Raw genomic sequence first — 24,078 nt, forward strand, 5'->3', positions numbered from 1 at the left:
ATATATATAATTAATTTCTACCTTTTAATTACTGATATTTAAGTGAATTTTTTATTTATTTGATGTTTAGTTCTAAATGTCTCAGGAACAGAAACCCAAAGACTGGAAACGTCCCCTTTTTCTAGAAGTTTCACCAATTTACAGAAAAATCCCGAGTTCATTGCTGTAATTTACCCTTGTGATCTTCTTACTATCCATAGTTTCCATAGAGGCACATAAATGCTCAAAAATACACTAAAACCAGTATCACAAAATCTATTTTGTAATCACAAATTGTCACAGAATTCAGTGGGTACAAAAGATCATATGCACTTAAGTGGCTACAGAATATGATTTAAGGCCAAACCTATTACAAGCAGTCACACATAATTCTTTATGTGTAAACTTTAAATGGACGGACAAACAAAAAATGCCTGGAAAACCACTGCCTGAAAGTTTCTTTTTTAAAAATACACTTTTTAGTGTCTTTATTTATAGAGAAAAGAACATGTATCTAAATAAAAATGGCAGCTGAAGTAAAATCCACTGTGATGGGACCTTTTCTTAGTGATCATTGTAAGACACTGTAGTGGAATGCACAGAACGTTTTATTTTGTCTGTTGTATCAGGAACATGACCAAAACAGTCTCTTGTTGCCAAATTTAAAGCTAGCATGGTCTAATGTATGAACATAATTTTATCAAAGCCCACAGAGAAGACAGATTGTTCGAGTGCTTGCAGATTATTGAGCATCACACTGACCACTCATAATTTCTATGAAGAGAAAGTAAACTGAAGACAACCATAACAGAGCAGATGGTACTTGTCCTTTTCCATCTCATCCGTATAAAGTGATGCTGATTTTCATGATGTAATTTTACTCATCCTCCTGGGTCATCTCTCTAAGGCACTCCTTTAAGTTTTCCACCCTGTCTGCTGGACCAGTCTGTATTGTCTGCTCCAGCAGCCGCTGCACCTCTTCTAGGCCACCCACCTTCGGCGCATTGTGGTGGTAGAAGTAACCGCTCAGCTGACTGTCATGGCAGTCTGGGGAAAGCATGCCACACAAAAAGCGCAGGAACATTTCATAGTGGCCAAGCTCTGAGCTGAAGGTTCGCACAAGGGCACACTGGACCAGGCCTGCTGCTGACTTGGTCTGATACCTGGATGTGAAGATCTTGGGTATTTGCAACAAACCAGAGTCCAGAACGTTTTTAGCTTCTGTACGGAACATAGTAAAGACGTACAAAGCAGCCATGAACTCCTGGATGAAAGAAATAAAGGGCTTTTTAGAGGATTTCTCTGGGATGTGGTTGTGGTTTCTGAATGATACCGTAAATGGTATTTAACTTATAATTCTAGTACATATTAGTATAAAATGTTTTTACTGAGTACTGTGTCTAAATACTGTGAGATGGAAAGAGTTTTACCTGGAAGGTGAAGTGTATAAAGCAGAATCTCCTCTTCCCATCTGAAGCTGCAGAAGGAAGCTCAGTACACAGGCCAGACAGCACAGTCACCTCAGTCAAATTTAGACCATACTCCTTCACGTCCTCTTCACAGAACATACTGATATTCTTCTCCAGCATCTTAAAGGCTAGTTTCCCTACCTTTTTCACCAGTTGTTTGTCCTCATTGGACCATTTCTAAGTTGAAAATAGAAATCAAAGTTATTATTTCTCACGGTGTCATTTAGTTATCCATTATTATGTTGTCTTACGACTACCTCATTTAGAAGGAACCATTTTGCAAAAGGCACAATCTTGAAGTAGGAATGGTAGAAAAATATTTTTGAAATATATTATTATATATTATTTGAAATAGTTATATTAGGCTGTAGCAATTACACAGGTGTTCATCTTGAAACCCCTAACTTATATTTATTATTTATTTGAACTGGACTAATAAGTAATCAAAGGCTGAAACAGCATTTACCCTAAAGTATTTTTTAACTCAGACACAACTCTAAGTAAAATATGAATTAGGTTAATACAAATGCTCTTCAGTCCTAATCAAAACAGAAATGTTTTCTATTTCTGTAGACAGAATAACATTTATTAAAACTAGCAACTAACGACAGGAAGAACAGTGGCACATGAAAAATAATAACAGGAGGTGGAAGCATCTTTTTACAAAACTCTTTTAAAAAAAAAAGACAAAACATTACCAGCTCGTTTTCATTCTTTGCATAGTAGAATTGCAGCCTGCGATTTATCTGGACAATTAAAATGTTGACGTAAAATGGTGTCAGCCTTGGCGGGTGCTCCCCATAGCCTTGGTAACGATAGCAGCGCTCAAACACTGTGGCCACCATCCAGCAGACAAAGGGCTGGCGAGCAAGTATTTTGAGTGTTGGCAGGCGCTTGTAATGTGCTACGATCTTCGCTGCTATGTTTAAATCACTAAAGTGTCTGGTCAGGTAGTCATCTATCATTTCATCACTGGAGTAAAAAAAGAGGACAAAAGTAAAATCAACTAAAATAGACCCATTTATTTAACTTATACATTTTAGCAGCTAACCTATTTCCATAGTATATTTTATATAATTAAGTATTTGGGATGAAACAAGTGTATTCATTAGGCTAAAATAGCAGCAGAGACATTAATAAGATATAAAATAAAGACAATCAGACACAGTGTAACAATACACACACACCTGAAGCCTTGTATTTCTGTGAAGGCATCAATGAACTGAGATGGGATTTGAGAGACAGCTGCTGCTCTCCCCAGGATCCAGACATGGGCACCACGCAGCACAGTGCCTCGGATGATGTTTACAATCAGGTTATCAGGATGTGCTTTGGTGTAATTGTCATTTAATACTGGAGCATTCTGGAGAGTGAAACCAAAGAAAAACATACAAATACATCAGTTATTAGCCATTGTTGTTAGAATTATACAGCAGAAATTAGCTTTTACCTTCACAAACAATTTCACTTGGTAAGACAAACATTGTTTTTACAAATTCTGTTGTATTTATCAGTGGAGGTTCTAACAACAGTTAATGTGAAAAAGAATACATCCTATGGTTTCTACTGGTACTGGCAAATTGTTACTGGACTCCAATAGGTTTGCTAAAAAGCACTAAACCTTAACATGGGATAGACAATACTACTAATAATTAAACAAGCCTTGTGTTTTGGAGGATTATATATTAGTTTGTAGTTGAGAAAGCTAAATAGCTGTACATTTGAATGGGTCTTATGTGTAAGAGGTGTACTCTATACCTCCCAGTCCAGAGGAGCTTGGTAACAATCTAGTGAGTCCATTATGATGAGAAATTTACAATCCTCTTCCCCCAGGTATTTCATGTCTTTGCACTCAGGATAATAATATTCTATCACTTCCATGATCGACATCATCGGAGAAGGAAGTTTGTTTCGCAGAGCCCAGAAACTGCGAAATGAAAGCTTGATAACAAACTGCAGATCCTGAGCAAAAATAGACAGGAAAATTCAAAGATGGACAACGCAGACATAGAACATTAAAAAAAAACACTTAGCACTATATAGAATGTATGAAAAATACATTTCATTTAGGCTGCACTGCACATTTTAAATCAAATACTTCATTTTCCTAAGAATTGATAATTTCAATTTAAATATTGGGATTTACAATTCATTCTCTAGACTAGACAGTGACAGGACTAGACAGGTAATCAATCTAGTAAGTATTATGATCAATTCATGCAAGGATACAAATTAACTCTAGTAGAACCAACATGTTTATTGAGGCTCTCTAAAATAAAAATGTGGAGATTTAACACCAACAGATATTTCGTTTACTACAGCAGCTATGAATCATATTATTTGATTTGTTGGATGCCTGGAGGGGTCCACAACAAGGTGACATGTTGCATTCTTGTAAAGTGAACTGATCTAAAGGTAACATGTTGTATTGAAATCCAGAGTGTTCTTTCTAGTGATCTGACAAATGTTATGCAATATTCACTTTGCTATTCAGCTTTATTTTGACCTTTACTACAAATACTTATGTTATTGAATCTTACCCTATTAGCACGGAGTTCTGCCCAATCCAGGGAAAATTTACCGACAGAGACAGACATGCCAATTCCTGGAATCCCAGTGGTCACCACAGTTCTCACTGGCTTGCCGTCATCCTTCTGCAGTCTGAACAGATTGTTTAGACTAACAAAGGTGTCTGCACTGGGGACCTGGAGAGGTGTCGGTGGGTGTTCTCTGAATTCGTGGGAGGGGTCGACTCCTCCAAAACCACAGGTGGAAATCTGGGGCTCAACATATATGGTGTCTAGAAGATTTTGCTTTCCAGCTCGAACTACCCCCTCACGGATGACTTGATGCTTTCGGATTAAATACTGCTTCAGATGAAAACGTGTTAACACTGGTGGAGGAGAAAGATAGAGATGAAAGTCAGAAAAGCACATATTTCCTTAACATCTTACTCAACAACACTTGAATAGGCGTTGTTTCTACTTCTCGGCCTACATCAATGAGGTCATGTTTCTGTACAGTCATGAGAAAAAAACATAACAAACTCTAAATACTACTCTTTTGTGTCAATGGAAGATCAAAATAATGTACAATTAATTTTAAAAAGAAAGTATTACCAGGATTTTATCCAGAACAACGCATGCATTAAGGGTGCAACATCCTCTTCTACTACTATTTCCATGATTACTAAGCCTTAATGATTTTTTTATGTCAGGTGAGCCTGAGCTTGCTAAATTATTAAATTAAATCCTACTTCTTTTAACGTTTGACATATTGTAGCCTCAGCTTGTTAAAAGTATTTAACCATTTTGGAAGTTTTCACCTTTAACTTTTTTAAACAATTAATATGGCCTTTTTCACAAAACTTTACAAAAAAAGACTAACATCAAAGTCAAAATTGCAGAAGAAAGTTAGGGCTATCATAAAAAAAATGGGTTATGACTTTTCTCAGAATTCTAACGGCAGTTTTGATTTAGGTAAGTTACATTAAAGAGGAGATTTGGTTTTTATTTGTGATTATTTTGGATTACTTTGTAGATATCAGTTTTTTAATCCACAAAGCCAAGTAAATTGACAATAATTCGATGCTGTGGAAACAAATTAAAGGTCTAAAGAGGGGTGAATACTTCTTTTAGCACTGTAATTTAGGAAAACAACTATTCTGTCTTTAGTACCTTTAGACCTGTGATACATCATCTTCACATTCAGAGAACGCTATCTATGGTCATACTAAGACTACAGAAACCGCTAAACTATGACCTCTATGAACTCTTCTGCAAATTCCTATGCATTTCTATTAAGTTTCTGACAACTGACTAAAATGCAACCAGCCAGTCACGTACCTCTCTTGCACTGATTTCGCAGTTCCGCTGCCTCTGGTTTCTTGTTAACACTTTCTAATGTGCTTATTGTGTGCAACAGAGAATGATCCTGGCCTGCAGAGCAGAGTTTAAAATAATAAGTGTAAAATAATAAGCAATTATGATTGTATATAATTCAATGTGGTCAAGGTGTTGTTTTTTTTTTAAACTAAAGGATTATGAAGCAACAGCTATGCCAATGGCAAATTTAACAATGGTTAACTAAAATCTACAATATATATTTATTCAAATAATCACGCTGTACTTCTACTACTTCTCTAAATGTATGTTTCTGTTCATACCACTGTATGTGCTATAGCATTTTTTCCCTACCAAGGATTTCCAGAATCCTGTCCACAAAATCTAGAAGGTCTCCCTCCATTAGTTGTGGCAAGGTTAGGCGTGGTTCCCACTGGTAAAACCACATTTTAAATTTGAATAGCTCCTCCTTGGTGAGGCCTGTCAGAATGCTCTGGATACTCTGCAGACAAAGAAACAATTATAAAAACAAAAATGTATGTTTTTCCTTACTGATATTATGTGAGTACCTTTTGAGTAACAGGATTAAACCAATTTAAATGCTTATTAACAAACTCGACAAAATACGTAACAAACCAATGCATAATTAGTACTTTACTTAATTTTTTATTAGACCCATTATACATTATTAGATAGCAATTAGTAAATGTAATCTTAGAATGAATCATAATCTGTGTTATTAATTAAGTTACAATAGATGAGTGTTAACAGATCTAAGTAGACCTTAGCAGATAAACAACTTAAATAACACCTGTGTAGAAAGAAAAACACATTATTAAATAGAGCGAGTCTGATGCACCAACTTTAAATATATGGGGCAAGTCCTGTTCTGGGTGTAGTCTGCCTGGCTGGCTGTTCTCATCAATCTGCATTGTATCTTCTGGTTCTAGAGGCTCAGGCGGTTCTGGGGAATTAGTTATCAAAAATTCATCGTCAGCCTCCTCCTCCTCCTCCTCATCTTCTGGAAAATCTCCAAGATCAGAAGACCTGAGACAACAAAAACCCAGACAAAGTAGAGTCAAAAAGTTTACTACGAAAACTGTTCAATTATCACAATAATGCATTTCATTTAGTTTGATTTAAAATGTAGGACAAGCATTTCTCACAGTGACATTTAGTTATCCATTATTAAGGTGTCTTACAACTGCTTCCTTTGGATAGAGCCGTTTTGCTCTAATCTTGAATTGGAGTGGTAGAAAAATATTTTTGAAATATGTTAACTTTAGTTCAGTTATATTAGGTTGAAGAAAGTACACGTGTTCATCCCGTAACCCCTAACTTAGCATTTATTTGAACTGGACTAATTAGTAATGAAAGGCTGAAACAGTATTCACACTAAAGTATTGTTTTAGCATTTGTAAAGAGCTAAATGAAAGTTGTATCAAACCTGGGCTGCAGGTGTCTTATAGGTACCAGCTGTGTAATATGTCAACAATCTGCCACATTCTTCATGTGTCTGAGCTGTGGGGTAAGGTGGCAAGATGGAAGCCTTTACTTACAAAAAGGTGGATCACACTTTTAGAATGGCACAGCTATCTCCCATACCTGAATCCAATTGAAAATATTTGGGGTGACCTTAAGAAGGCTGCGCACAGGAAATACCGTTGCAGTCTGACAAATTTGCAACACTTTTGCAAGGAAGAGTGGGTAAAGATTGCCAAGATGTGCCATGCTTGTTTCTCCTCCAAGAATTCAGTTTGTTTTTTAATTTAATTATACAAATTATAAGTCGAATTAAAGGTTAAAAAGATTCTGAAGTGATTTATCTTGGTCTAATGTTTTAACATCTCATAAATCGGGAATTTTAACACAGCTGTGCAGACTTTTTATATCCACTGTATACATAAATAAACATTTTACATGCTTCAAATATATGTCAAGGACAAAAAGGTGTAAGAAAAAAAAAATTACCACACATCATGCATTTCTGAATCGTGCTTTTTTACAATGACATGCACATATTTTATAGCACACTTAAAACTATTAAAAAATTCACTTATAAAAACAACTGAGAAAATATTTTACAGCTCTATATTTAAATATTGTAGTGACAATAGTGTCTCTTATTAGAATAAACGAAACACAAAATCAGGACACCTGGTTTCAATGACAACAGCTTCTGGTGGTTTGGTCTGCTCAGTAGTCATGGTATACAGGGTCTCTGGATATTCTGAGTGCATCATTTGCAACCTGGTCGAAGTTAACAAGAGAAGTACAGTCAGTATTGCAGTATTTTGACCTTATATTACTCATTCCCCAAGTAAGTCAATCAAAGACTGATTTGTAAAAAAGTACTCAGATTTATGGTGCAATAAAGATTCATACATGCATTGCTTACTACAGAAAAACCATTCCAACCATTAGTTGTTACTAAAATTAAAATGGCCTATACAAGTTGCCCTTCCGAAAAGTAGCCCAAGGAGGAGGGGGAACAACCCTATTACCATCTTAGGTGCAGGTTAGTATTAAATATCAAACCATGGCACCGTACCTTGTCCCCTCATGAGCATTCGATGAAGGTAATACTACAGCCTCTTCTTTATTTCCTTCCTCCTCTTCCTCCTCCTCCTCATCACTCTCACTCTTCATTGAACCATAGCTGGAGGGTGGCCTCATCCACTTTTTCTTCTCCTCCTCTTGGTCATCACCCCTCTCATTCTCCCGCCTATATATCCTGAGGGCACAAAAGTAGAGTGTTAGCATCTAAGTGGGTGTAAATGTCATATAAAACATTTGGCCCATAAGTGACAGTTGAAAAAACTTTTATTATACCTGGATGGGATACCCTGGATTGGGTATGTAATTTTAAATAACAAATGAATATGAACAAATATTGTAAATTGTTAAGAATCTAAATAGTAAGTTATACGTGGCCATGGTCTAGTGTTGTAGTCTGTTAGATGTAGAGTAAAAATCCATCTGAAATGTGGTAGAATAAAAGTATATTATATAGCATATTCACAAAATAGTCTAAAAAACCTTCAAATTTTTACTTAAAAGTACCTATTTATATTTCCGCCTCTGAGTAATCCGAAATAGAGTAAACGAATACAACAAACGACTTAGGATTTAACGTTTATCGCCTGAAGTAGACGAACTTTGACAAAATGGGTAAAACCGGCTAAACGACAGGCGGTTAAACATGGCAGCTGAACTAGTTTTGAATGTCAAAAGGCTTCCTAGCACCCACCTTTCCACCTCAGTGTCCGAGTCCATGTTTCTGGTTGTAACAACTTAACGTTACAACAGTATGATGAAGTTTAATAAACTAAGTAAAGTCTTACTTGTCGGTATAACTTTAGCTAAAACCCACTGGTGATTCCACCATGCTAACGTTTATGCTAACGTACAGAGTTGTCGCTCTCTGTCACTGTTATGCAACATTACCGGCCAACATATTAATAGCTTAGGGAATTTGTTAGCGACTTAGACGTCTTTCAGTAAAATAATCATTAAAAAAACAAATAAACTATAAGTCATACAATAGTCAGCAAAAAGCCATCGCAACCTCTGTCTGCGTATACTTTCGGTTTCGTCTGTTTATTTCCGAGAACAGTTCCACTTCCGGACTACATTCTTCAGAATAAAATCATACCACCACTAAGGTCAGTAGTTCACGAAATTATAAAATTAATGATAAACCCCAAGTTATGCTATGGTCCGGCGGAATTCTTTGACGGACATAATTTATAAATCAGCGATTTACACAACCCTGTAAATGCATTTCTTATGGGTGACAATTAACTAGTTATATTTTTGAAATATTCTGCTTTTATTCTGGAGGTTTGAGGACCAAACATACGGTATGCGTGAAAGAAACTGCAGGTCATTTTACAGTGTTACATCAAAAAATAAAACAATGCATAGTCCCACTATAACTTGCTCCCCATTCATCTCTATGAAATATTTGTCCACCTATTTTGTCTCGGTCGAGTTCAAATTCGAGAGGATGACACTAGTGTCTTTTTCGGAGATTTTACGTTTTTGTTTTATACCTGCAGGTGATAACACACAAACATCAGAGTGGGTGTGGGTGTAGTAAGGATTGAAGAGAGGACAGGTTTATTTCTGGGAATTTTAGGGTTTTCACTAAGTCAACTTGAAGTATGAAGTATCTAGCAAGGAAAAAATGTACTACATGTACACTTTATATGTAAATACTAATAAATAAGTTATAACAAGTGGGTTAAAAAGGAACTAAAACCATTGCCATCTTATAGTATGTACTTTCTCACTTCAAAACAATGGCAGTTCATTCTTATCATCTTACATTGTATGAAATTACTTATTTCAACACATTTCAGCACAATAGGTGAGAACACTGCTCCGAGTTAAGACAGTCAGTGTAAAATGTTGCCTTCACCTAGTCGTTACTCATCAGTACCATGATGATTGGTTTCTTTAGGGTAAGGGGAATATCTCACCCAAGAATTGAAGCAGTTACTTTTAACAACTCGAAAGGGCTGAAGTAGCAAAGTTGCCAGCAGTGTCTATTAAAACCTTTTATTGACAAACATGTAAACATAATACAAAAAAATGTGTAGATTAGGACAAGATTCTATAAAGTCCTGAAGGACAAAAGTAAAAATTACAAAGGTTTCTTTGGGGAAGACGTATGATTAAGTAGTATTGTGGACAGTCAAAACTTCGATTTGGGAACCAGTCGTCACACATTAATTTTTCTCTTCATCTGTGGGAGAGAACAGAAAAAAAAAATCAAATATGACATCACTGAAAGCTGGAATTGTTAGTGTTAAAATATGGACACCCGAGAAGTTGATTAAAAAAAAAAATAAAAAAACACCGACTTAATGAGTGAGAACCAAATCCCAGCTTTTAATATGACAAGAAATAATCTCCCAAAGTCTACATAAAAATTACTATTGACCTTTTAAGACTTCCAGCAAGGTTTTCTTCATTTATGACAACACGCTTCTGAAAATAGCATTTAAGTTCAGTAGTTACTAATTTGCCTGTATATAAAGAAGGGTACACATGTAAAATTCCATTGTAATGCAATACATTAGTCCTGAAATAAATTTTACATTTAGTATTTGTCAGACATGTTGATTTAAAACTACAATCATTACAATGGCTAAAGAACAAATGTGGAAATAAATAAAAACTCATTGCATACTTAAGACATTTTTCCTGGACATAAAAGAGAAAATAAAGAGGAAGTGGCACACAAAGTATGTAGCTTTTAAACCTGTTTAACAGGTCAAAATGTTTATTACATCTGAGTTCTTTTGATAGTGGATAAGGCACTAGTTGGGAAAGCAAATTTCACTAAGTACCATGAATGATGTTATAATGAATGGAATAATGTGTGTATGACATTCAGCCAAACTACACACAGATAATGGAAATTACATGACCCATGTCTGCACAGCAGAGGGCAGTAATGTGCTACTCAAAAAGACAATTTGGTCAATTAAGCTATAAATTAATCTTAAAAAATAAAAAATAAAAATTGATATAACAATTTAATAAAAATTAAAAATTTAATTCATCAATGATTTATATTTCATTATTTTATTCCATCATCTTCTCTTTAAACAAGGGAAGTATGCATTGCAGGGCACTATTCCTGAAACAAAACAGTCTTAACTGCTAATCTGTTTTAACAGAATAATATTAAGTCTCTTTGCAATAGAGACTTAATGTGGTGAAACATTAATGTGGTGCAGTCTATATTTACCAATTCAACAGCAGAATAAATAAAATAATTCAAAGAGCTTGCAGCGCAGCATGTGACTCTGCTTAAAATACCCCCGTACTTTCGATGATTTTTTTCCCGCTCGCTTAGTGATCTCACTAGACACAGCCATCTTACTTCCTACACACTACACGTCAATGCAAGTTAGTTAGCACAATGAAAATGTTCTTCTGGGATTGTAAAAAGTTATTTTAGATGAAATCCCTGTTTCACCTACAAGTTTTTCTAAGCACATTCCCTTACTTGCCAATAAGTAAACAGCATACTGGCATGGGAAAATGAATTGCAGAAACAAAATTCCACAGGACACGTTAAAAAGGATTTATGTATAAGTAGAATAACCCTGAAACAATTTTACTGCATGTGTGTTTACCTTGCGAGCACTAGCTGTCAGTCCAGGAGACTTTGTGGACCTGCTGGTAGATTGTGTAGACTTCTTCTGTCCTTTAGTAACCACCTGAGGTGACTTGAAGCTGCCAGCTCGTCCCATTCCAGTGCGAGAACTACCTGAAGGAATGTTCTCTTGGCACTTGCGTGTAGCCATCTGAGCAGGTGACTTCTTTGAAATTTTGCCTGGGGATTTTCTGGAGGAGCCCCGTAGTTTATTTAGCCCTTTCTTTATTAGGCTGTTGTTTTTTGGCGTGTTCTCAATAGTGAACATCATAGACTGCCTCCGGTCAGCCTGAGAGAATAGAATAAGATGAATTGTTAATAAAGAATACAAAGCATGTTGTTCTCTTTTTAACAACTAACTAGTGGTTGTATATACAGTATATTGCACTCACTGGACTAAGAACAGGGTGAAGCTGAGAACTTGAAGGTCCACTATTCACATTCCTATTTTTGGGAGTCAGTGGACGTGGGAAGCAGCTGGCCTTTACCTTTTTCTTTCAGAAAAACAGATTAGAAAAACATAGTCCAATGACTATGACTTAGGAGTCATCAGATAACTAATGAAATAAACTGATGCAAAGACATGAATTGTACTATGACAGATCAGTATTATTGACAAGTATTATTTGAGTCATAAGTATATATTGACATACAAGAAAAGCATACAAGTAATGGTGAAATTCACAGAAAATTGAAGTCTTAACATTTATCTTATACACTTGCTAAAACTTTTTTTTTTTCTTCCACAACAGGTAACACTATTTTCTTAACCCAATAATTCAGACAAACCTCAGGCGAAGTTTGATGTACAGACAACACAGAAGAAGCTCGCTTTGTGCTATTTGGGCTTCTCAGCTGAGCAGAGCTGAGGGCTTTTGATGGCAGTTGGCCAGGCATCAAGGACAGACGGTGGGATCGAGTGCTGGCTGTAGGACCTGTCTGTCCCAACATGAGAGAGTGCCGATGGGAGACAAGAGAGTCCTGCAACTGGCCAGGCATCATGGACGCTCGACGGATTGTGTCAGATGGGTCACCTGTACGGAGTTCTTCGTCTGTGAAAATAAGTGCACTGCCACGGCCAGTCTGGAGGAACAAATGGTGAGGGATTTCATGACATTGTGCAACATAATGTGCAAACCTGGCATTTCACCAACTACTAGTTGGAACTACTAAACTGAACTACTCGTTCAACTTTAATGAATATGTTTGGTTGTAGTTATGTCGTGCTATATGTGCATGGTTTCATACCTCAGATTCAACAGGGTAGCTACTCTTTAAATGAGGAAGGCAGGCCTTGTTTCTGGCCTGGAGTTCAGCAATCCTCATCCAATCTTCAGGAGCACCATCTGGCTCATTTTCTGCCCCGACACAGAACGTACTAGTGGCTGTAGTCAAATATTTAGGAAGACATAGTTGGAGTTACACATCTCTAAAATATTCAGCACACTTAAGTTATTGGTGACTGAAGCTACGACACTTTTCTATGGTCAATTAATCAATAAGGAGTAAATCCAGATACCTAAACATTGGAGATTCAAACAATCATCAAACATCCCCAGAGATAAATCCCGATCCAACTGTAAGAGAATCTGAGGAGTAAAGCTTGCCTTTGTTTTCTGCTTTGGTGTTATATGCTAGCAAATCTATAAACTACCTTTGAACCAGATGTTAGTGTAACAGTTTCAATCATTGTTAGGGACAACTGTCTATTCAGTTACTGGCAATGAGGACATTATGTTACAGATCGTAAACGAAGACAAAAAAACCCAAAAAAAACCAAACAAAAAAAAAACCATGAGACGTAGGGCAGCTACTCTGGTTGTGTTGGTATGTACAGTGAATAGAGGCCATAAATATTTATTTTAACAATAGATAAGATTTGAAGAACATTACTAATTACAATATCAATGTTAGGGTGTTTTAATGAATTTGTAATGTAGGAGTTTGACCTGCTAATATAGACATCTCAAACCTTATTTGGGTTTTCTGAAATAAAATTCAGATGTAAATGAAGAGCAGCCTAGAGTGTCTAAGCCTCTTGTAGAGCTCCAGTAATTACTGAATTATTTTGGCAAAATTAAAGAAATGAACCTGGATCGATACACATGTCGATAGACATGTATACTTACGCTGCGAATGAATTGTGCTCCGTCTGTACCCTGGAAGACCAATGAGCTTGTCGCCGGCAGCACCGGTCAATCTGGAAGGTGTCTCAAACAGCTCCATAGACATGGGTCGAGCAGATTGGGCACCCCCGAGGTTTGGATGGGAGCAAGCTGAGGCTAAGCTATAGAAAGTCTCATCTTCACCACACCCTGGTGTTTTCTGCACACAAGAGTTTTAAAATCACTAACAGCTACAAATACACTTGCAAGTTAAAATGTTTGGGTTTGGCCATTTCAATGCATTTTTACATTGCTGTAGTGTATTTTGAACATTGTTCCCAACAACGCATACATAGCTCTGTAGATAAAAACTGTTTCAGTATGATGGTCACAAATTAGGACACAGTCCTGGCTGAAAAAAGTATTTTAACAGAACACCAAAAATGTGTGTGAATGAACTTTCAAATTGTATAAACATTTCTAAATCAACATAACTTTACATTATATTTAAGAAACCACTATGATTATTGAAAATTAAATTAACACTGTGTGATATTGTGAACATGGAAAACATTAACTATGTTGGTGTGCTCCTTCCACCTTGTTCATTGTGATGTTTATAACCTGCGTGGTCCTGCGTCTTTTAACAGACGAAGCAGAATTTTTCCAGGTTGAATCCAGTCCCAATTTGTCTTCTGCACTGGTCCTGGGTAAATTAAAAGAAAACAAGGATCTCAGTGGAAAAACACAGGAGGAAAAAGTGTGTATAGAAAGGAAAGAAGAACTGTCCGTGCACTAGTTGTCAGATCTGCAAAAAAAGTTATGCAGAAAGTTATGCAAGTAAAAGGTTTGTCACTCACTAATGATTGATAATTGGAGCAGAACAATAAGATTTTTTCAACTGATCTTAGAAATACCTGCTGTTTGGTTTAGTATTTATCGGTGTGAAGTAGAGCGTTTCCAGTGACTCGGCTCGGCGTTTGGCTGCCAGACGCTCAGAACTCCGAACAAGGGGAGTGCTGGATTCATCGGGTGCTGAAAGTTTCCTACAAAACAAACTCAAAATCAAAATACATTCCCAACATGTAAAATTTTAATGGCCCTTTCAAGGGATTTTTTTAAGTGCAAATGAGAGGGGCAGGATATAAAGAGAATTATCTGGGATATCATTATATATTCCCAACCAAGAAGTTATTTTAATGTCCATAAGGGTAAGCCTTATGGGATATGTGTTTGTTATTTATCTTAATTTAATAGCCAAACATTTACATAGATGTGTACTATGTGTTTTAAACCACAAAGTACTTTCCAGTTTTATACCTCTGTGGTGCTGGAATGGGGCTAAATAGATAAAAACCTCCTCTATCTGATTCAAATTAAAACCAAACAAAACACTTATTTAACCTCTGAATTTAAAAAGTTGCAGAGATGTCCAACTACCGTTTCCTTACATAATGGGAAACGTGAAACTGTAGTTGATTTCATTTGAAGATTACCTTGTAGTGTTCAGAGAGTCCTCCAAAGAGCTGTGGTCCAGGCTGTCAGAGCTCACGGTCTTCTTCAGATGTGTTTTAGTGTCAACACTTGCCTCTGCAATAGGAGCCTCCAAAAAATATGATTCTGTTGATCTTTTACAACCATGAATTTTGTTTTGCGCCCTTAGGTTACAGTCAGCCAAGGTCAGCTAAAATGTGAAAATGTACATTGATAGAAATTAAGGTGGAACATGGGGAAAGCTTGATAATTTAATAAATAAATAAAAAAATTTAACTTCAAAAGGTTACTTTATGTATGTTTTATGTTTTTTTAAGAACATGTCTTTCTCACCCTATTGACAACATGTTTATTCTCACTGCATTAAATAACAGTACCAACCTGTTCCTCCAAACGGGCCACCGTTTTCAAAAGAGTCTTCTCCTTAGTTTGGGCCTTGTCCAAATCCAACTGAAGTCTCTTGTTTTCCATTGTCATCGTTTTTACTTCATGCTCTTTAATCTCTAAAGAATGTTTAAGTTGAGTTGTCGCCTCTTGGCTTTTCTGGAGAAGCTTCTTCTTCTCATTGTAGTGATTAACTGCTTTCTCCATCTATAGCATATTAATAAAACAGATTTTTTAATGTTATTTCAAACTACTCATATGACACCAAATAGATAAATTAATCAACCAACCATGCATGTATTTGGAACTATAGTGCAACAACAAAAGAGCTGTTAAGTTGCAGAAGTAAAAAACTAATTAATTTTTGACTCAAAACAAATTAGACAAACCATGCAGTAGAACTGTATTTGTTAATAGGGGACCGAATTATCACACCAACCTGTGCTTTGTAGTGATCTACAGCCTCTGACTTGACTGAAAGCTGTTCCCGCAGGTCTCTCAGCAGCACGTCAGTTTCATCTGCACTCTCTCTCTCTTTCAAGAGTTCCTTGTTCTCCTTTTTTAAGTTTTCCAGCTCATGCTGTAGCACAGATTCCAATTTATGACAGGCCATGTTTTCATTCTCAAGAGCATGCTTGGCTTGAGTAACTCTGTCTGTCTCAAAGGCCATAGCTTCAATTCGTTTCTCCAGATTTTTATTATCCTTTTCAGCCTGGACAATCCTGACCATTAGTACAAATTTTTCATCAAGAGCCTTCTTTTCACTCGAAGTGGCAACCTGCAACTTCTGTTGTACTTGCTGTAGTTTGAGGGCTGCAGCCTCTTTGTGTTGGTTCAGCTCTGCATTTACAGAGCACAGCTGCTGCTGGAGGAGGTCTATCTGCTGAGCAGATGCCTGTTTGGTTTCAAGTAAAGTCTGATCTTTAGCCACAAGTTGTAAAGAAGTCATTTCAACCTCTCTATGAAGCTTCTCTTGAGCCTGAAGGAGGTTTTCCTTCTCAAGCTGAGACTCCTTTAACTTTTCAATCTCGTCATCATAGGAGTTGATCCGTTTTTGCAGAACCTCCAATTGATTTACTTTCTTCTGAAGACTTTGGATGACCTCCCTCAGGTGAATAATTTCCTGTTGTCTTTGAGCCAGCAGATCATCTTTTGATTGCATTTTCTCCTCACTCGTCCTCAGTGAAGAGTAAAGACTCTCCACCTGTTCTTTTAAACACTGGATCTCTTGATTGAGCACATTGGACTGTGCTGAGCTATCAGTCTTTAAAAGCACCATCTCTTGCTCTTTATTTTGGATGCCCTCTCTCACCTTTCTCACCTCTTCCTCAGAAGCAGACAGCTGTTGCTGAAGAAGCTCCTTCTGATGGGCACTCTCCTGCTCCAGCTTTTGAAATTGTTCCTCAGCCTTTCTAAGAGAATCACCCATTTTATCTAGTTCATTTTTTAGAGATTGGATCTCTTGCTGTAGCATCTCAGATTGCATGGAGCTCTCATGTCTTACTCTTATCAGTTGTTCCTCTTTAACCTGAATCTGCTCCTTAAGCCCTTGGATCTCTTCTTCAGATGCTGTCATCTTGATTTTAAAATCATCCTTTTCTTTACAAATCTCTAGTTCCTTCTGTGCCAGCAGGTTCTCTTTAGCCTGAAGCTGCTCGGTTGTTGTTTTCAGAGACTCACTCAAACTTTGCATTTGGTCTTTCAAAGCTTGAACCTGGCTCTGTAGCACTTTTGATTCTTTGCTGCTCTCAGCCTTTAAAATATCTAGCTCATTCACTTTAGTTTGGATCTTCTCCTGTAGCTCTATTACCTTCTCTTCAAGAACCGCACTGTGGGTTTTAAGTGTCTCAATCTGCAAAGTGCTTTCCTGCTCCTGCTTGGCCATCAAATCTTCTTTTTCTTGAACCTGGTCCTTTGCAATTTGAAGGGATTTATCCATGCTTTGCATTTGTTTATTCAGACTTTTAATCTCCTGCTGAAGCAATTCAGATTGGGTAGAGGTGTCGGCCTTTAGCTGAACCAACTGTCCCTCTTTGGCATGAATCTCTGCATTTAGCCTCTTCACCTCATCTTGAGATGCTACCATCTGCAGCTGGATTTTCTCAATCTGCTGATCGCTCTGTTGTTGCTGTTCAGCAAACAGGTTTTCCTTGGTTTGCAAATTTCCCTCAGCAGACTTCAGTGAAGAATTAAGACACTCAACCTGTTTCTTTAAGTCTTGGATCTCCTGATGTAGCAGTTCTGTCTGCTCTGAACTTTCATTTTTCATCATGTTCAACTCTTCCTCTTTACTCTGGAGATCTTTATTCATATTTCTTATGCTTTCTTCAGAGGCAGACAGCTGTTGTTGCAAGACCTCTGTTTTCTGAGCACTCTCCTGCTCCTGCATTTTCAGCCCAACAAGCTGAGCATGAACTTGTTCCTCAGCCTTTCTAAGAGAATCACCCATTTTATCTAGTTCATTTTTTAGAGATTGGATCTCTTGCTGTAGCATCTCAGATTGCATGGAGCTCTCATGTCTTACTCTTATCAGTTGTTCCTCTTTAACCTGAATCTGCTCCTTAAGCCCTTGGATCTCTTCTTCAGATGCTGTCATCTTGATTTTAGAATCATCCTTTTCTTTACAAATCTCTAGTTCCTTCTGTGCCAGCAGGTTCTCTTTAGCCTGAAGCTGCTCGGTTGTTGTTTTCAGAGACTCACTCAAACTTTGCATTTGGTCTTTCAAAGCTTGAACCTGGCTCTGTAGCACTTTTGATTCTTTGCTGCTCTCAGCCTTTAAAATATCTAGCTCATTCACTTTAGTTTGGATCTTCTCCTGTAGCTCTATTACCTTCTCTTCAAGAACCGCACTGTGGGTTTTAAGTGTGTCAATCTGCAAAGTGCTTTCCTGCTCCTGCTTGGCCATCAAATCTTCTTTTTCTTGAACCTGGTCCTTTGCAATTTGAAGGGAATTATTCATGCTTTGCATTTGTTTATTCAGACTTTTAATCTCCTGCTGAAGCAATTCAGATTGGGTAGAGGTGTCGGCCTTTAGCTGAACCAACTGTCCCTCTTTGTCATGAATCTCTGCATTTAGCCTCTTCACCTCATCTTGAGATGCTACCATCTGCAGCTGGATTCTCTCAATCTGCTGATCGCTCTGTTGTTGCTGTTCAGCTAACAGGTTTTCCTTGGTTTGCAAATTTCCCTCAGCAGACTTCAGTGAAGAATTGAGACACTCAACCTGTTTCTTTAATTCTTGGATTTCATCACATAGTAGTTTAGCTTGCTCAGAACTTTGATTTTGTAACATGTACAACTCGTCCTTTTTAGTGTCCATCTCCTTAGTCATTTCCCTTACTCTCTCTTCAGAGGCAGTCAGTTGTTGTTGTAGAAGCTCCATTTTATGAGAACTTTCCTGCTCCTGCTTTTTAAGTAAACTCTGCTGAGCCTGAAGTTTTTCTTTAGCCTTTATAACAGAGTCATTCAAACTTTCGAGTTGAGCTTTTAGACAATTAATCTCTCTCTCCAGCAATTCTGTCTGTAGAGAGCTGTCATTCCTAAGCTTAACAAGCTGCTCATTTTTGACATGGATATCTGAATTAAGAATCTGGACCTCTTGTTCATGTCTTACAATCTGTTCCTGGAGTATCTCCTTTTGATGTATATTCTCTTGTTGAATTGTAAACAGCAAATCTTGGTCAAGTTGAATTTTCTGCAGAGCCTGTTTGAGAGATGAGCTAAGGTCATCCACTTGGGTTGTTAAGCTCTGTATTTTATTATGAAGAATTTCTTCCTTGTTAGACTTTTCCACAAGTAAGTTGGCAAACATTTGCTCTTTGGCTTGAATTTCATCTTTGGTTTTTTTTGTTTCATCTATAAGACAATGAACTTCTTCTTTGAGACTATCAATTTGTTGTTCTTTATCAACCAAGAGACAATTAACGGTTGATAACTTTGTCTCAATTTCTTTCAACTTTTCTTCAGTCTGGTGGAGAAGGTCCTCCTTCTCGTCTTTCACTTTTTGTAGTTTTTTAATTTCTTGTTCACAAGCTGCAATATGCTGTTGTAGTCTAGTTGTCTGTTCAGTTTTCTGCTGTTCAGCTTGCTCAAGTTGAATCTTTAGATCCTGGATCTCTTGCTGAAAAATTACTCTTTGCTCAGTAATCTCCTTTTGCAACATGTCAAAAATTTCATCTTTGGCTTGGGTGATTTCTTCACACTTTAATTTCTGTTGCTCCAGGAGCTCATTCTGTTGAGTGATTTCCTGCTGGTATTCTGCCAGCTGCTGTGATTTGGCTTCAATCTCCACTTCAGCCTTTTTCAGGGAGCTAAAAGTGCTCTCCAACTCATCCTTCAAAATGCTGATCTCAGTCTCAAACATTTCTTTCTGGCAAATTTAAGTAGAGAAGAACATTACTAAGCATGTAATCCACTATCTAAATAATAGCAGTAATAATAATAATTTCAGTTGTTACATAGAATTATGCATTTTACCTCCATTACAGGACCCATATTTTCTCCTACTTCTTCCTTAGTGACTTTGTAAATTTCATCTTCTAAACATGAAATTTTCCCCTGGAGGATCTGAATTTGTTCAGTCAGGAGCTCCTAAGAAACAGGGAGTGAAGTATGGTACATTAAAATCCCCTTGTGTCAAATCCCTTTTTATCCATTTGTACATTAAATTAAAACTAATGTCGACCTGACAGGACAATGAAATGAAAGGGGGGTATCCCTACACATAAACTGTTGTTTTCCGGAGGAAAAAGAAAATAAAGCTCAGATTTGTTATCACATACAATAAGAGACACATTTTGTTTTGTCAGCGTAACAGCAACACAGCCTTAAGCCATACAATTCATACTCCACCTTTTGAGCAGTAGCTTGGTTGAGCTCAGAATGCAGGTAGCTTACTTTGCTACCCCACTCCTCCTGGACTGATGCTTGGGTTTCTGTCAGCCGGCTCACTTCTGCCTCAAAGGTGGCAAGCTGTGAACTCACTGCTCTCACCTGAGAAACATGAGAAAATAAAGCTTTGACAGTCTGTGAAGTTTTTATGTGTTTGTTTTATGTGATATATATATATATATATATATATATATATATATATATATATATATATATATATATATATATATATATATATATATATATATATATATATATATATATATATATATATATATATATATATATATATATATATATAGCTTTTTTTTTAAATGACAGCCTGAGTAGTAATTTGCTAATGTCAATGTCTTTGTTTCTACATTGTTAAGACTGCATTTAACACAGAAAATGCATATAAATACCTGGGAGGAGAGAACACCATTTTCTTCTGTCAGCTCATCCATCTTGCGCTCCATAAGTGAGGACATGCTCTTTAGGTCTTTATTTTGCTTTAACATCTCAGTAAGGCGCATTTGTAACCTAAGACAAAAATCAGTTAGCAAAGCGGTTTCTTCAATCACTTTTACACTAAACTTTATATTTTGGACATATTTAAATGTAAAATACAGATTTGTTATTTGCACATAATTTACAAAATGTGAAACTTGTCAATGATATTATATAGCTGTTTAAAGAATAAATAAATGTATTAATTTATTTTTAAATGGGCCTTACTTACAGATAAAAAATTTTGTTTAGCTCAAACCTCTAGTACTTACGTGTTGTTCTTCGACTCAATCTCACTGATTTGTTCCCTGGTAAAATGCTCCTGATTGCCTTGCTCTTCTTTCAGCTTATCCAGGCGGTACTGCAACTGGTTAATGTGGGACTCTAAATAAATCAAGTATAAAGAAAACATTAACTGAGGCAAAACAAAGCCACACACACAAAAATTACTCAACACTCAATATAAATTTAACAGAAAACCTCATGTTATTATTTGTAAAAGAAAAGCACAGAAATTTTACCCATTTATCTGATCAATTTACCAATACTGATCTAATCATACAGCTAAATGTGGTACCTCTCTCTCCAATGATTGCAAGTTTGCTGGCCAGCTCCCTCTCCAAACTGTCTCTGTAGTCTCTCTCCTTGATCATCTGTCGCTGTATCTTCCTTAACTGAAATTTAGGTGTGTTCATAATATCCTGCAAAGGAGAATTGCTGTGGAAAGAAAAATAAGCCAGAGAACAAACTGTAATCAAAATGAAAACAGCAAAGATATGCACGCTTAAATGGATACCAAGTTAGTTAAGACATGCAGTTTACCAAGTTAAAATCTTTAAGACGTTCAGTAAATACAGCCAAGTCAGACCACAAAGATATATTATACTATTGTAAAATGGTGCTATTCATTTTTGACAAATAGCATATGATCTATGCTATTTAAATTCAATACCATGCCGCAATACCTGACTGATGAAGATGCCACAGTTTGCATGTCCACAAACGTGATTTTCTGTGTGCGGTGAAAGATGGGGGATTCGTCATCTGAGATCGAGGAGGAAGTTGACATGTTTGAAGATGTGGTTGTTGACTGCTCAAATATATCACGGGAGACCGGCAAATCTAACATTCGTGGAGAGATAATTTGACCTATTTTACAGCTTGCTCAGTAAATTCAAAACCAGTGTTAAACAGCAGCATAATTTATTTCACTAATGCAAATTGATATTGCATTCTGAAGAAATTAAAGATCTAAAACATTTTTTTTAAAAAATCTGCAACTTACGTCTTCTTGCCAAATAGGCATCAAGGCCATTGCTCAGATAAACACAGCCCTCGCTCTCCATTACAAAGCAACTTGTCAGGTTTGCTATTTCTCGCTAATTCAAAAAAGTTGGGATAAATACAAAAGACAAAAAAGAATTACTTGGTAGCACCGCACTGCACATGATGAGTGAAATATAAGGTATCTCAGAGAACAGAGCAAAGAAAACAGTTTTCTGCATACCTCCACGTCGCATTCCAGCATGTTAAGAGTACAGCGGTCATTCATCATGTCATGATAAACAAGCAGCAAAAGAACCTGGTGATATTATAAATGATGAGTCAGAATATGTCTTTGTGGTTTTTTTTTTTTTTTTTTTAATGTATTTTTTTATTTGTCTTGTACCTTTGCAATTTCGATGGTTAGGTTGGTGCCATCTTTTATCTTGTTCCATGATAATGAGATGCCTTTGGATGCACTAAACCTGCAATCCCCTAAAAAGCAAGATAGAGGTTAATTCTTAAAGCATTATCTACCACCTGTTTGTCTAAAACAAACTGCGTAACAAAAAAAGGTTCAGGGTGTGGTTCAGTTTAGACCACACTCATAACTTGTTTAAAACGTGGTCAAAGGTGCAAAAGATTTACAATATTTGACAAGAAGATGTCAGAGAAATCTTTGTCTTTAAGGTAGTGTTTAACTTCCTGAGCACATTCCATGACATTTTAAGATAAGTTGATTTCTCGATGCCAAATGACAGAAGAAAATATCACAATAACACTTTCTATTTTAATTTTTTGAGTAAACAGGATACAGGATAAAAATCTTTTAGAAACAATCTCAATCTAGGGATATTTTAAGAAAAGGAAAGGAAACTTACTTTCCACAAAGTCTGCAATGAGAGTGAACCGCTCTTCAATGGAATTATTAAAACAGGGGTTGGGTTCTTTTCTCCTGAGATGACACAAATGCAAAAGTGCAAAAAAGTAGGCTCAAATATCAGCAATGGCCATTTTTAAACTATAATGAATCTTTTGCAAGACAAATAGTGTTTCAAATGAAGTGCAATGCTATGACAACACACTGCTAATACTTACAGCATGTAAACAACATTTAGTAAGACTATCCCATCGTTTAAATCGTCTATAGTCATTTCTCGCTCTGACAGTTTTATGCTGTTGACCTGTAAAGGGTTAGGAAAATAACATTATATAACAGGCCTTTTATGAATTGACATATTTGCTCAAGGGTGACACAATGCTAATTAATATTCCTATCAACTTACCCAGGCCAAAAGGGCCTTGACACCCAAGTTGATTGCCATTTTGGTGGGCCCTTTATCTCAAAGGGATCTCAACCTGAAAGAGAAAAGTGTATGCAGCCGTCAAGCCAACAAACGAGGTCATTTCATTTTAGCTCCACTTATTAACGTAACGTCTTGTCTAAGGTATCAAGTAGCTAGTTAAAAACCTAATTTAACGATAGCCCATCCTAAAATGCTAAAAATGTGTCTAAAGTAAAAGAATGCTCACTTAGGGTTAGCAAGGTTAATTAGTGTTGAATATAAGGCTAGCGTTAGATACCATAACTGTAACGGAGAGTTAACTATGACTTAGCATATGTTACAAAAGAAAACACAAAAAGTTTCTTCCAGGCAGTGCCTCACCTTAAAAGTCAATGACTTTAACAACTTATCCGTATTGGTTTTTAATTAGATGTCCTGAAAGAAGTGACGCCTCTTCGTGTAACTACATAGAGCTAACACTAACAAACATTATCATGCAATGGCAGACAAAATTCAAAACGGGGTTGTCAGAGATTGAACCAACCAATCAACTCTCACAGAACGATGCGTATCAAAAGAAAGTGGAGCTGATTGGTCCAAAGTCCGGAAGTTGGTGTTGCGCTCGATTTTTTTCTCTATTATCTTTATTTAACGAGTGTTTATAGCAGTACAACGTCAAGGCAAATATCAAGCTGCACCAATATA

The 24,078-nt window shown here is 36.6% G+C and overlaps 2 protein-coding genes across 7 annotated transcripts; both read right to left on the minus strand.

The window, feature by feature from the left end:
* Positions 1–241: 241 nt before the first annotated feature.
* On the minus strand, positions 242–8,920 carry nlrc3l (NLR family, CARD domain containing 3-like). Of its 4 annotated transcripts, none has more exons than XM_067506937.1 (12): positions 8,833–8,920; positions 7,842–8,024; positions 7,448–7,540; positions 6,154–6,337; positions 5,645–5,792; positions 5,294–5,386; positions 3,989–4,341; positions 3,207–3,410; positions 2,636–2,811; positions 2,147–2,420; positions 1,410–1,625; positions 242–1,243 (listed from the first exon to the last, which is right to left on the minus strand). In XM_067506937.1, the coding sequence occupies exons 2-12, from the start codon at positions 7,964–7,966 to the stop codon at positions 857–859; spliced, it is 2,253 nt and encodes a 750-aa protein (XP_067363038.1). In that variant the 5' UTR covers positions 7,967–8,024; positions 8,833–8,920; the 3' UTR covers positions 242–856. The 4 variants fall into 4 exon arrangements, with proteins under 4 accessions (XP_067363038.1, XP_067363037.1, XP_067363036.1 ...); XM_067506936.1 differs by having other exon boundaries at positions 7,842–8,015; positions 8,541–8,905; XM_067506935.1 differs by having other exon boundaries at positions 8,541–8,905.
* Positions 8,921–9,839: 919 nt separating this feature from the next.
* On the minus strand, positions 9,840–23,886 carry numa1 (nuclear mitotic apparatus protein 1). 3 transcript variants are annotated; one of them, XM_067508077.1, is made up of 25 exons: positions 23,755–23,886; positions 23,374–23,446; positions 23,186–23,271; positions 22,969–23,042; positions 22,494–22,582; positions 22,332–22,406; positions 22,110–22,203; positions 21,790–21,946; positions 21,402–21,541; positions 21,097–21,208; positions 20,740–20,857; positions 20,297–20,437; positions 19,922–20,035; positions 15,885–19,814; positions 15,443–15,652; positions 15,064–15,251; positions 14,485–14,613; positions 14,168–14,273; positions 13,592–13,787; positions 12,711–12,847; positions 12,252–12,545; positions 11,855–11,956; positions 11,443–11,751; positions 10,239–10,285; positions 9,840–10,040 (listed from the first exon to the last, which is right to left on the minus strand). In XM_067508077.1, exons 2-25 carry the CDS (start codon positions 23,410–23,412, stop codon positions 10,037–10,039), a joined length of 6,891 nt encoding a protein of 2,296 aa, XP_067364178.1. In that variant the 5' UTR covers positions 23,413–23,446; positions 23,755–23,886; the 3' UTR covers positions 9,840–10,036. The 3 variants fall into 3 exon arrangements, with proteins under 3 accessions (XP_067364178.1, XP_067364179.1, XP_067364180.1); XM_067508078.1 differs by lacking the exon at positions 10,239–10,285; XM_067508079.1 differs by lacking the exons at positions 9,840–10,040; positions 10,239–10,285; positions 11,443–11,751; ... (2 more) ...; positions 12,711–12,847; positions 13,592–13,787 and having other exon boundaries at positions 14,168–14,375.
* Between the last annotated feature and the right edge of the window lie 192 nt (positions 23,887–24,078).

Source organism: Channa argus, chromosome 6 (genome assembly GCF_033026475.1).
Source record: "Channa argus isolate prfri chromosome 6, Channa argus male v1.0, whole genome shotgun sequence".
Lineage (NCBI taxonomy): Eukaryota > Metazoa > Chordata > Actinopteri > Anabantiformes > Channidae > Channa > Channa argus.